General features: G+C 30.7%; 1 protein-coding gene across 2 annotated transcripts in view; it reads right to left on the minus strand.

Annotated features, from left to right (window-relative positions):
• Positions 1-14,668, minus strand: part of TMEM65 (transmembrane protein 65) — a 49,698-nt gene that overhangs the window by 6,015 nt on the left and 29,015 nt on the right. For both annotated transcript variants that reach the window (XM_081266875.1, XM_081266874.1), the window contains 4 exons: positions 13,141-13,185; positions 10,105-10,172; positions 5,556-5,610; positions 4,657-4,699 (listed from right to left, as the gene is read on the minus strand). In XM_081266875.1, coding sequence (XP_081123001.1) covers positions 4,657-4,699; positions 5,556-5,610; positions 10,105-10,172; positions 13,141-13,185 — 211 coding nt within the window. The remainder of the gene's footprint in view (positions 1-4,656; positions 4,700-5,555; positions 5,611-10,104; positions 10,173-13,140; positions 13,186-14,668) is intronic.

Here is a 14,668-nt window from a genome sequence, read left to right on the forward strand (position 1 = left end):
TATTCTCCATCATTATCTTAAAAAGACCTATTCAAGATACATAAATTTTTTTACAAATAATTATAATTTCTGTACTTGTTCCAAAAATCAAAGCAAAGTACCTTAATTAGTATAAATTAATAACTATTATCAGAAACAAAAAGGTTTTCTAAATTCATCGTATTTGCATACTAAGACAGGCAGCCTAGAATATTCAGGCTAACCTCAAGTGTTTTATCAATTCTAAGTTGCTATCACTTAAAATATATAATTTTAAAGATATAAGTTTTTGAACTTCAAATAAAAAGTTTGCCAATTAGGCTATGCATACCATCAATCATAAAATGGATCCTGATATCAGTCAGATATGTTAAATTTTTAAAAACTATGCACCTAAGAACCCATAAAATGTAGATCTGTTATTTAGTGGCAGTAAAAATAAGACAGAAGGGAAACAGTGCTTAAATATAAAGAATCCTAGTAAAAGATTCATCTCCAATTTTAAAAAAAACTTTTATGATAACAATCTAAAATCAAATGAATATAAAATCTACCAGATCATTTGGATCTACTAAATATATCAAAAAGCTACTAAGTGATAACATTATCGTTATTAACCTTAAACTTGGAAACTGGAAAATGGAACATTTAAGGGGTGATATCATCACAGATTTATGTCACAAATTCCAGGAATAGAAATTCTGATCATGGTCTTAAAGTAAAGAAATTTCATTTTTAACAGTAGTTTTGGCCCCAAACTGTTCTACAAAAGCCTTAATACAGAAGGTTAGACCACTTATAAAACTACCTTTGCCTAGATTATAGGGTGAAGTAGACTTCTACTACACCCATATCCAAATCTCAAAACATAAAAAGGGGGCTGGGGTGGTGGCTTAGTGGTAGAGCACGAGCACTAAGCATGTGTGAGGCCCTGGGTTTGATGCTCAGCACCACATATAAATAAACAAAGGAATTGTGTCCAACTACAAAAAAATAAAAAGGTCGCTCAAGGGGTTGGGGTTATGGCTCAGTGGTACAGCACTTGGCTAGCATGTGTGAGGCCCTGCGTTCAATCCTCAGCACCACATATAAATAAATAAATTAAGGTATTAAAAAAAAGGACACTCAAATTAGCCAACAAAGGAAGGCAGAAAATCAAAGACAGAGCAAGATGTTTATCATAATAATTAATGCCAATTTCTTAGGGTTCCCAAATGTAGAAAGCAGCCCAGGCCATTTGGTACTTAAAAGAGTGAAAGCTGCCCTTTTCCAAGTAGCCATCCGCAGTTTGTTTCATCATTCCTGCCACATGAAACAGAGAACAAAATGGCCCCAATTTGAGGGCTGAGGGCATGGCTTAGTCGAAAAACACATGTTTATCATACACAAAGTATGTATATATTGTACTTAAATGCATAAAATATGTATAAGTGTTTATACATACACACACACACACACACACACACACACACACACACACACTTGGTGTTCTAGAACTAAATTTTCTAATTGAATATTTCTAAGGCAATAGTTTATTTTTTTGTTGTTTTTGTTTGTACAAGGCATTGAACCCAGAGGTACTTTATCCAACTAATTATATCCCAACCTTTTTTATTTTTTGAGACAAGGTCTCGCTAAGTTGCTTAGGGCCTCACTAAGTAGCTCAGGTTAGCTTTGAGTCATGATCCTCCTGAGCCTCTGGGATGGCAACTGTATTAAACATTGGGTTGTGTCAAATATAGGTGCCTAGGTTATACTTCAGTCATGCATACATGCAAACTCTGTATATATATACACATACAAACATGTTCTGGCCATTATTTCCTTTCCAAGTTCCAATTTCTAGCAAACAAGCTCAGTCAGTATCCTCAAATTTGGGCAGATCTTTTATCTTTGGGATTCATGGTTCAGTGTTGGAATGGAATAATGATGAAAGTTTTTGCTTTTAAACCTGTCTTACCGTTTAGAGATGTCTACAAAATGTATCTTCAGTGAATGAAAACTTCCATTTTGCTTACATTATTCTAATTTTAGTATAAATATTGGCATGTATCAGAAAGCCAGGGCCCCATCCCCAGAAACATTAATTCTGCATGATTGAAGTATAACCCAGTCACCTATAAATGATGCACACAAATATTTAATGTTCTTGACATAAGAATATTCAATTAGTTCAACATACAGAAATCAATAAATATAATTCATCACATCAATAGACTTAAAGATAAGAATCATATGATCATTTCAATACATGCAGAAAAAGCACTTGACAAAATACACTACCCATTCCTCTTCAAAACACTAGAAAAATTAGGGATAACAGGAACATATCTCAACACTGTAAAAGCTATCTGTGCTAAGCCCCAGGCCAACATCATGCTAAATGGAGAAAAATTGAAAGCATTCCCCATAAAATCTGGATCAATATAGGGATGCCCTCTTTTACCATTTCTATTTAAAATAGTTCTTAAAACTATGGCCAGAACAATTAGATGAAAGAAATTAAAGGAGTATAGACAGGAAAAGAACAACTGAAATTAGCACCATTTGCTAACGATATGATTCTATAACTAGAACACGCAAAAACTTCACCAGAAAACTTCTAGAACCAGTAAATGAATTCAGCAAAGTAACAGGGTACAAAATCAACAACCATAAATCAAAGGCATTTTTGTATATCCGTGACAAATCTTCTGAAAGGGAAATGAGGAAAACTACCCCATTTACAATAGAAAAAAAAAAAAGCTTGAAAATCAACCTAACAAAAGAGGTGAAAGACCTCTACAACAAAAACTACAGAATGCTAAAGAAAGAAATTAATAAAGATCTTAGAAGATGGAAAGATCGACCTTGTTCTTGGATAGGCAGAATTAATATTGTCAAAATGACTATACTACCAAAAGCACTATACAGATTTAATGCAATTCCAATCAAAATCTCAATGACATTCCTCATGGAAATAGAAAAAGCAGTCATGAAATTCATTTGGAAAAAATAAGAAACCCAGAATAACTAAAGCAATCCTTAGCAAGAAGAGTGTAGCAGATGGTATCACTATATTGGATCTTAAACTATACTACAGAGCAATAGTAACAAAAATAGCATGGTATTAGCACCAAAATAGACTTGTAGACCAATGGTACAGAATAGAGGACACAGAGACTAACCCACATAATTACAGTTATCTTATGTTAGACAAAGGTGACAAAAACATACACTGGAGAAAGGACAGCCTCTTCAACAAATGGTGCTGGGAAAACTGAAAATCCATATGCAACAAAATGAAAATTAAACCCCTATCTCTCACCATGCAAAAAACTCAACTCAAAGTGGATCAAGAACCTAGGAATTAAACCAGAGACCCTGTGCCTATTAGAAGAAAAAGTAGGCCTAAATCTCCATAATGTTGGTTCAGGCCCTGGCTTCCTTAATAAGACTCCTATTGCACAAGAATTAAAATCAAGAATCAATAAATGTGATGGATTCAAACTAAAAAGCTTCTTCTTAGCAAAAGAAACAATCAATCAGGTGAAGAGACAGCCTACATCTTGAGAGCACATTTTTACCCCTCACACATCAGATAGAGCATTAATTTCTATGGTATATAAAGAACTCAAAAATCTTAGCACCAAAAAAAAAAAAAAAGCAAATAACCAAATTAATAAATGGGCCACGGAATGAACAAATACTTCTCATAAGGTGATATACAATCAGTCAACATATATATGAAAAAATGTTCAACATCTCTAGCAATTAGAGAAATGCAAATCAAAACTACTCTTAAGATTTCATCTGACTTTAGTCAGAATGGCAGCTATTAAGAATACAAACAACAAGTGTTGGGAAAAAGGCACACTCATACACTGCTGGTGGGACTGCAAATTGGTGCAGCCAATATGGAAAGCAGTATGGAGATTACTTGGAAAACTGGAAATGGAACCACCTTTTGACCCAGCTATCCCACTCCTCAGTCTATACCCAAAGGACTTAAAAATAGCATACTACAGGGACACAGCCACATTAATGTTTATAGCAGCACAATTCACAATAGCTAAACTGTGGAACCAACCTAGATGCCCTTCAGTAGATGAATGGATAAAGAAAATGTGGCATATATACACAATGGAATATTACTTAGCAATAAAAGAGAATAAAATCATGGCATTTGCAGGTAAATGGATGGAGTTGGAGAATATAATGCTAAGTGAAGTTAGCCAATCCCCAAAAAACAAATGCCAAATATTTTCTCTGATATAAGAAGGATTATTCATAGTGGGGTTGGGAGGAAGAGCATGGAGGATTAACGAACTCTAGATAGGGAAAAGGGGTGGGAGGGGAAGGAAAGGAGCATGGGGGTAGGAAAGACATATGGAATGAGATGGACATCATTACTCTAAGTACATGTATGAAGACATATACATTACTCTAAGTACATGCATGAAGACATATAGTGTGACTAAACTTTGTGTATAACCTGAGATATGTGTAATATGAACTGAAATGTTTTCTGCTGCCATATATAACAAATTAGAATAAAAAATTTAAGAAAAAAGAATATTCAACTAAGAAATTTAGTTCTAAGACACAAAGAAAACTTATTTTAAATGCTTCTCAATTAAAGGAAAATGGAGCAAAGAAAGAATATAAGGACACAAATGAATAAATAAATGGACCTACCCAAGTCCAGCTAAATCAGACACAAGATTTCCCAAAGCAGCAGCTAAAAATTTGAAAAATGACATGTAAATTGTTACATAAAAGTCAGAAAAATTATGATAATATATCAATATGTGACCCACAGAGCACTGGTCTAGGAGGGTAATTACATTAACTATTAAAAACTATATATTTAGAAACTCATTGTAAAGCTTTCAATCTCAAGAGTTCAAAATAGAGTATGATTCTGAAATTATAATATTCTACCTCTATATAGTAATAAGTTTCTTTTTTTCTGTAATAGCAGCCAGTTTCTGTTTTGGTTTCAATGCCAAAACACATACATAATATTTTATAATTTTATCTTTCATACAATGTATATTTCATATTCACATAATTGGAAGTTAAAGACTAAAGCCATACATACAGCTCTGAATTCAAGGGAGTTCAGGAAAAGAAACATTACTGTCAGGAACTCATTGACTTCATGCTTTTCACACAATAAACAACAAGGAACCATTTCCAAAATTTCACTATCATGAGCAAAGTGGTAATAGAGGCAGAAGGAAAGGGGTTCAATCATGTATTCTGCTTTTCTAACCAACTAGAAAATAATTTAATAGAGACAAAGGATAAACCGATCTGTGGGTAACCATGAATTACCAGACAAACTTGTTTTAATATAGACAATATGACAGAAAACTGTTACCCATTAAATAACATGAAATATCTAAAATTTCTTGGAACAAAGTGCTACATATATAAAACTAAGAATCAGACGATTAGGACTAAGAAGATAAACAGATATTTCAATTAGTAAATTCATTTCAAATAAATTATCATCTTCTAAACCTAACCTTCTGAAATCTTCTATAAAATACATACCCAGTAGAATAATAACATTTGCTATTATTATATACCTGCCATCGTTGAAATTCCCAAAATAATTCCAATAGATAACTCGATATGGGTTCCCTGAAAAATGATTAAGAAAAAAAATCTTAAAAATTAAAACAAAGTGACTATAAAAGAATAGCAAACTATTAATAAAAATGGGTAAAACAGTTAAATCAACATGTTAGTGCAGCAAAATATGGAGAAATATGCATGTTATGAGGTATTTCACTTAATTATTAAATATATTCATTCATGCAGAAATAACATTTTATTAAAATTAAGTCTTTTAAAAAACAAAATAATAGCCCATATAGAGATATAATTCATCATTTTAAAAATCTAGAATTTCTATTTTTCTATCACAGAAAAAGATGGTTTAAAGCTCCTTGAACACAAAGACTAACTCTCATAATTAAATTCTAAATGATAGATCTCTACTATTGCTATTTACTGAAAGATTAAAAAGACTAAACCAGTTCCTAGAGAAACTGAAGTTTGTAAAATTATCCTTGTAAGATTTAGTTCTTTATCCATTAAGTAGTGAAAGTAGATGATTCATTCATAAATAGTAACAGCATTTAATATAATAGACCTAACAATAAAAATAAGACCCTAATGCATTTCCACTGAATTTATTTATAGACAGTTAAATATTTTCTACATTTCTATTATCGTTCCACTGGTGGTGGGGGGGGAATAAAGCTCATATATTTACTTTCACTTTAAAGCAGAACTGAAATAAAGAAGATTGTACTACTCTAATGGCCTATTTAAAACAGAACAAAGAGGAAATTCTAGGATCTATTGTGCTAGTACAGTTCTAATGTATGAGCAAGCCTGCAACAGGTGGACTTAATTTTCAAGAGCCCTCTTAAATAACACTGACATTTGAAAATTTCTTTAAAATTTTTTTTTAAATCTCAATGATGTTGATACAAAAATGTCCTATTATATAGAAATATTGCATTATTTATCCACTGTTTACAAAACTGAAAAGAAACTGAAATAATAATCCTTAAGACATGGATGTGCCTGATATACAAAAGTCTCCCCGGCACTTAAAATGACATGCTTTCTAAAAGCACCCAAAGAAACAGATTTCTGAAAAGGAAACAAAAAAGTAAGGAAAAAACAGGCACAGAAATAAAAATGAAGATGCATATCTTTATATGTGAATGTAAAAGAACTGGAGCAACACTAGAAGAGAAGCATCTCACAGCTACAGCATATAATAAATATATACAGCACTTTGAAGAGTGATGAAGTTTTGCAATACATGTATTTAAAAATATTTTCATGCTTAATTACTTGGTTGAACTTAAACATATTTGGGTCCTTCTAAGACCATAAAAAGACTCATGTAAATTCAAAGACAGTTTGAGGAGAGCAATTGACCCTCCACTTCTTTACTTTGTATCATAGTTATGTCAAATTTTGTATTAATAGGCAAGGTAAAAATTATAAATAAATCTAATACTAGTTGTCTTAAAGTTACAGCTGGCTCATCACCTTAATACAATTAATCTATTCTAGACTCTAAAATGTTCTATCCTAATTAAAAGTCATTCAAAAAACACTAAAATATAAATTATAAAATCCTAAAAATCAGGCAAGGTGATACAGTCCTGTAATCTCAGCGACTCAGAAGGCTGAGGTCAAAGGATTACAAATTTGAGGACAGTCTCAGCAATTTAGCAAATCTCAAAATAAAAAATAAAAGGGCTGGGGATGTAGCTCAATGGTAAAGCACCCTAGATTCAATCCACACTTCTTAAAATAATAAAATAAAATAAAAAGCAATCCTATAATACAAAAATATAATGAACTACGAAACCCAAAGATTAGTATTAATAGCAGCCAATAATAAAGGTCTAATTTATGACAAACAATTATACAAGAATCTGCTTTTATGACTACAAAAGTAGCAGCCAGAAAAGGACATCTAATAGGAAGGCAGAAAAGGTCAAATGTCACGCAAGACACTAGGTAAGATATGGCATGAGAGAACAAAATAAACAAGGAGCTTCTTACTAAGTCTTAAAACAGTCACAGCTGTTCTATAATATGAAGAGAAAATCAGTATTTTAAAAAATAAAAAGGTAAAAAACATTCTTACAATGGTAATGATCACTTATTTTCCTTTCCACAGACTACAGTTATATTATTTATCCATTTGAGTCTTAGCAGTTTATTACAAATGCCTCACCAGAAACTGTCCTGTCAGTCTCTGAACTGGTCTGCAGAGCATCTGTGCCACACCTATCACTCTTTGCAAATGTTTAAGGCAGTAATTTAAAATATTTATTTTAGTAAAAAACAGTGATTCTTCCCTGAAGCTGGGTTTTAATATAAACAGAGTAAGGAGTTATTACAAATTTGGAATTAAACATTTTAGGCCTAAAAAAAATTAGTCTACTCTCAGTTACACTAATAACAAGGCATAGGCCTGAGTAACACAAAATGATAATCAATCCTAAAATAATCTGACTTTTGAATGTGTTTTGGTGGCTGTTTTTAAACACAGATGTCTATTACTTTAAATATTTATTCTTTTTTAAAAATGATGACCATACTGTGAAGGTATTATTCTAGATTTAAGAAACTAAAAGTTTCCCTATTCTGACCTGTCTTCAAAATACTCCTATACCCCTCTTCCTGCAAAATATATCACACGATTCCCTGTAACAAGGATACTCTTTCAGTTTTTCAGTATTTAAGGTCTGTCCTATTGTGGTGAAAAACATAATGGTTATAAAGATGGTGGCATGGGTACTAGCTATCAATAAAGAGAACCCAAAATGCTGAATAAAACCATGCCAAACTGAAAGAAATATTTACCACAGAGACTTTCTATTCATGAGCACATGAATCTTGGAGCACAATCTACTCACAAGCACATGAAGTTACAAATTTAACAAAACGGAGTTTCCATTATAATTAGATTTGATTTACATTTACTCTTTAATCTAGACAACTCAGATTTTAGTCACTTCAGAAAAGCAGTGCAGTTCTAAATAGCTGAATAAATCTCTCACATTCACAGGTACACAAACAGACCAATTTTATTCTTTTGTGTACATTAGGAAGATGTCATAAACAATAAAAAAAACTAGCATTCTGGAATTCTATTTTAAGGCCTTCACTAAATGTGTCAGCCTATAGAAATCTGATCTTGCCAGGTTTCTTTACTAAAGAATCCTTTGTGTGCATGCCAGATCATCTTCTGTGATGGTTTATGCAGCAGGATGCCATGTGCTGTGTGAGCCCTGTGAGTCTCCTCCATCAGGTGAATGGCTGAACTTTGTGAGTGGCTAATCTACATCAATATGGACATCAGAGCTAGACTATATAGCAAACAAAGCTATTCTAGAATGAACCAACATTAGGTATTCTTTAAGCAACTTCTATAATCTACATAATGTGAATTACTTTTAAAAATATCTACTTTGAAACCAAATCTTGTATTTACATTCACTTGCAATCCTGGTGAACTCAAAAACACAAAAAGAAACCCTGCATCTCTCATGTCATTTCTTCATAGTCAATAATCCTAAGATTATTTTTTTCAGTAGTCTCCTACAATGTAGCATATTTATAGTATTAATCATAGATAATAGAACTTTTAAGAGTCATTGAAACTAACAACAAACTCTCTAAGCTCTAAGTTAAAGAAGCACTTTTTTCTCAAATGAGTTCAAGTAAAACCCCTACCTGAGAACTCTTAAATTGGTATCCAGAAATAATTGCTACTTTTATCACCTCACAGAAAATAGATAATAGACCTTCAATCTATTTACTTCTAACATCTGAGAAGAAAGAATTCACAATAAGTATTCTAAAACTATGTACTAAAAGTTGTTATTACCTTACAATGATCAACCCATTCCATTTGGACAAAATAAGAGAAAAGTGAATAGAACACTGGACAGTTTTTGAAGACTTGCATTTTGATCATGGACCTATTTCTGTTACAAATATGGACCAAATGTTGGTATACGTTGCCAAGAGGCATACTAATAATAAGAAATGCATATCAATCAATTAGGATACACTTTTAAGAAGCATCCTTACATTTAAATGACCATATGAAGGGGACTACTATAATGCAACAAAGGCAGAAAGGGCAATATATTCAATGCTCTGAAATGAAACTTTACAGCTTCTGAGTTAAATGGCTAAAGCTCAGACTGTATATCAAAACATCTGTTGAAACATTTTTGAGTGAGAAAATTAAACAATGAACTAATCAAATAACCTACATAAGTGATGACAACTACTAACACAATTAAAGAATATAAAAAAATTGCATGCTTGTTTCTTTCAAAGTGTTGAAACTTGATTAGATGATATAAACCCTAAATGACTTATCTAAATGCTTTGCCAAAGTCTTAATAATTAACATATATCGTGCCTTAAAATTGAGCTAATCTAATTAACATGAAACATAAATAGTGTTGATCATTATGATGTTAATTAAAATTAATAGCTATATTATACAAATTATTAAGAAAATATAGGCCACAATAATTTCTTTATTAACTCAAAATAGAAGTGGTGAGAGAAAGAACTTACTGCAACAATCATAATTGCATTATCCAAAAAGCCAAACCCTATGAAAGGTATCGCATTGTGGATGAATACTGAAAAACATCAAAAACAGAAAAAAGTAGATTTTAAGATTTAACTTTAGAATGAAAAAAACAGACCATATGATTAAAGTCTCCAGTAGACTTGATAATCTTTTGAATTTGTTTCTCATCCCTCATAGTCAATAGATTCTGCTATTGCTGTAAGTTTAACTACTTGATAAAAGTTATACTGGAAAAAAAAAACAAAACAAAAAATATATAACATGTAACAATAGTTGTATTAGTCTTTTGTGTTTTCTTACTGGCAATACACATATATGGACACACCCACACATAAATATACATTTGGTTAATGATGGAACAACTTAGTAAACATATAAATACTATATTGTACCTGATTAATTGCTACAACATCAATCTGTTTCTCTTTATGCCTAAAGACTATTATCATAAAATTGATCTTTGTATTAGAAATATTGAAAAATGCCCAGAATCAAATTTCAGGGAAGTTACTTGATTGCTTTTATTCACTAACCAATTTTTTAAAGAAAAACAGTCTGAAAAATATGATTAACATATTTTTTAGACATCTATATGCAGTCCTTCCCCATTCACAATTCATCAGGATCCCTAAATCCTACTACAAAACCATAAAGAATCAATTTGTTTTGAATCAAAATATAATTTGACCCTTCCTACCAAAGGCACACCTAACCTCATCTATCTGGTGCATAATATAAATGAAGTGATATATTAAAAGTGCAACTTGGAAGAACTAAAACTTATTTATACATTTAGCCTCATATTTTCATATTGCATCTTCAGCACATTACATAATGCTGAGAACATAGTAGATGCTCAATAAATAATAATTGAGGGCCACTAACCTGGAAAAGAAGAGCATTCCATATTGAGAGAACTGAAGGCAGACTGTGAAACAGATTAAAAGCTGGGAATAGGTAAAAGACTTGATTCTAATTAAAACTATAAAATTGCCAAGGTATGGTCAATATCAGTTCAACTAAGGGCTTTCTTCACTAAACATCAAAACCCAGTTTCATACCTTATCCAAAACATAGTCCCTTAAACCAATTGGTTATATATGTATTAGGTGATTTTAGAGTCTTTTTTCTTTTAATTCAGTTAAGTCCATAGAAAATATAATTGAAATATTATCTAGAAGTTATGAAAGTTTAATCTTACTATAGTGAGTTATGCACCAATCAGGGAAAGCTAATAAGTAGTTTTTAAAAAGGCACTATCAAAGATAAAGGGAAAGAATATATAGAATATAATAATGCATACTATTATATATAAAAAAAGAGAGTACATAATAGGTATATAATAGTTATTTCAGATTTCTTCTTGCTATTAAGTAGAATTGCCCAATATTAAGAGAAAAATATTTAATTATGAATATTATTTTAAAAGCTATTAAGATGATAAAATAAAATAGCATATTAATGAAATGGGATTTTTCAGAGTCTAGCTTTACTTCTTTGACTTTTTGCCTTTATCTAATTGCTTATCTACTGAGCATTCTAAATTTTATAAGAAACATATATACAATCCTAATTTCCAAAAGTAAAGTACAAATAGCTTAAAATAATATAATGAAAAATTTTAAATTCATCAAGTGAAATATGTACAGTAAATAAAAAGCTACTTAAGTATAACTGCAAATCATCTTCCCAAGTTCTTTGAAACATCTGGCAGAGTAATGATGAAATCAGTTAAGATTACTCAGCATTTGGAGTTAACCTGATGTCATCTCTAAAACTGTCTGCGATACAAACATCTTAATATTAAATATAAAGGAGATTAAATTAAGATTAGTCTAATTGTTATCCTTGTAAAAACTTGGTCAGTAAAACCAAGGCACATTGCTACAGAAATCACTTTGAACTATAAAATACATTATGTTTTTACATTTCTACCTTTTAAAAAAGTCCTATAAATAAAATTTCTTTTTAACCCAAAGGAAAAAGTATAATTTTTTTAAAAAGAAAATGAATAATGGATTAGGCACTCAACTGGGAACCTGAGCTACAAAGATAAACAAAGGTTTTAGGTATGGTGACATATCTACATAAACATGAACTACAAAAAAAGCTAACAGTATTATATGGTGATGTCAATATAGGTAGTATGAATTAGGATGGAAGAATAAGGAAAGAGTCTTCCCAGGTGAGAAGAATAGTCTTAAAAATTCTGAAATTCTTTGGCATTTGGATTAAGTTACTAATTTCTAATATAAATTTTATTCTACCTATAAGAAAAAAAAGAGCTGGCTATTAGATAGTTTTTTTCTAATGATATAAATTTGCTTTCTAGTATATAATTATCTCCTACTAATATGTGATTTCTTCAATTTTCTTTGGGAAACACTATAACATAGAAATTGTTAGAAAATCACATTTAATATTTGGCTTCAATTTACAACCTATTCAAATTTGCTATATCATTAGATAATTCTCTTCTTCTTATAGTAGGATCCTTAACCGTTTTATATTACTTCCAGGTTAGTCCTACAATATATTTATTCCTATTATAATAGAGAAAAGAAAGAAAAGCAGCATTTTAATAAGGTTATTCTCCCTGGTGTTTTCAATGAACTTTACTTTTCACTGTTTACAAACAGTTAAGCAGGAAGTATTTTCTGCATCAGAGAAGAGTTCTATCTAGCTTTAAGCCTAGACATTCTAGTTCTTCAGTTATCGCACTTAAATTCAAATACATTCTTTTTCCTGGAATTAAGAAAAATTCTATCATAAGTATAATTATATTTATAGACAGCAATAATATCTTGACATATTAGCTATTAAACAATATTAGCTATACCATAGTACTGTGATAACATCAAACCAAGTTTATAAAATCCTTCTGCAAAATAAATAAGATAATCTACTTTTTCTAGCAAGATTAATTTACTATTTCTTCTGTGCTATTAATAAATGATATAGTTATATCAAGTCCAAAAGATAGATGCACATATATTTAACAATTATAGAACCATTACCATATCTCAGCTGTCCTGGGGTAGGTGGCAGAGCTTCCAATTTTTCTAAAGGGGAAAAAAAGGGTGTGAGGCAAGAATTAGTTACTATAACATGATTTTTTTTATTACAAAGAAGAAAACACCGGTAGACATGCAACATGGAAGAACAGTAGAGTTTATTCATAAATTATATTTAGGTTAATGGACAACAGTTATCTATTTAAAAGAACATTAACTTCTATGATTAAACTACAAAGTTAGCAAACAAAACTGACCTTTAGTTATAAGCCTACCCTGGGCCCCGAGGCTCTTCGTAAATCACGTTTTTTGTATTTCTTTTACTTAAGTTCTTGCATCTATATAATGAGACTATCTGCACTAATTACAATAGAAAAACACTTCAGAAATTTAGCTACTATTTTTAAGGTAACATCTCAAGAAAACTTAATATTTTCTGATAGCAGAAAATACTCAAATACACCCAGATATCCTTTAAAAATAGGATAATATCCTAAAGCAATGTAATTACAACCATGATTTTACTAGATTAGATAAGGTTCTTTAATTCCATTAGATAATATACAGAATATTTTGATTTTTGAAATCTATACTAGTAGATAATTCTGCCTAATACAACAATCAAAAAACTATGCTATTATTCAAAAGCACAAGTATAATACATGTCATAATGTTTCCCCAAGTATTAATTTAAGTATCTTTAATAGTCATCAATATATGTAAAATTAATTATTACAAAAAATTATATGTAAAAAATAACTATTACCAAAAAAACTACCATTTCATAACAAGAACCATCTTACCACCTGTGTAATTTAAAAAGGTAGAGAATTCTACCTCCTATCCTCACCCAATCATATAGAATTAATTGATGACACATGGAAGAACCTTAGCAATGGCTCGCTCTCCAATAGATTTAGTTCAACCAGATTGTCTCAGGAAACACAATAAAAACTGGATATATATCTTCTAAGATATTTATTGATAATTTTTGACAATATAAGAACTGAACAATTTTGTTTTAAAAAATAAAAAGCAAATAAATTTCCATTGATAATCTATACAAAAAGCAATGTGGTCCATATTTGTGACTGGTGTTTTCTAAAACTGCATATAGTCCCACAATGGCTTTACAAAAAAAAAACTAAAACCTAGAGTTGAATCATTGTATTATTCAGAATGTTCTAAGAATGAATGTTTACATTTTTCCCTTATTAAAAAAGAAGATATATTAATTTTTGAAGAATTTCACATCTGACAAAATTAAGTCTCCATTCTTTGATTAGCACTGTTATCTCAAAATCTACTTTGAAAGCATGCATTCAAATTTTTAGCTAGGAATATAGGACACCACTGTACTCCAGAGAATTTTCTAGTGAAGTAAACATGCAAAAGTGGATACATATCAGAACTATTTGTTAGTTACATTATTATCATTACTGTGAGAAGTCCTTGTTAGCTGACAGGAACATTCTGAAATACTTAAAATCTCAACAAGCAGGACCTTCCCAATAGAGTTAGCATACATAGG

The sequence above is a fragment of the Spermophilus citellus genome (assembly GCF_964194105.1).
Source record: "Spermophilus citellus genome assembly, chromosome: 14".
In the NCBI taxonomy this organism is placed as follows: Eukaryota; Metazoa; Chordata; class Mammalia; order Rodentia; family Sciuridae; genus Spermophilus; species Spermophilus citellus.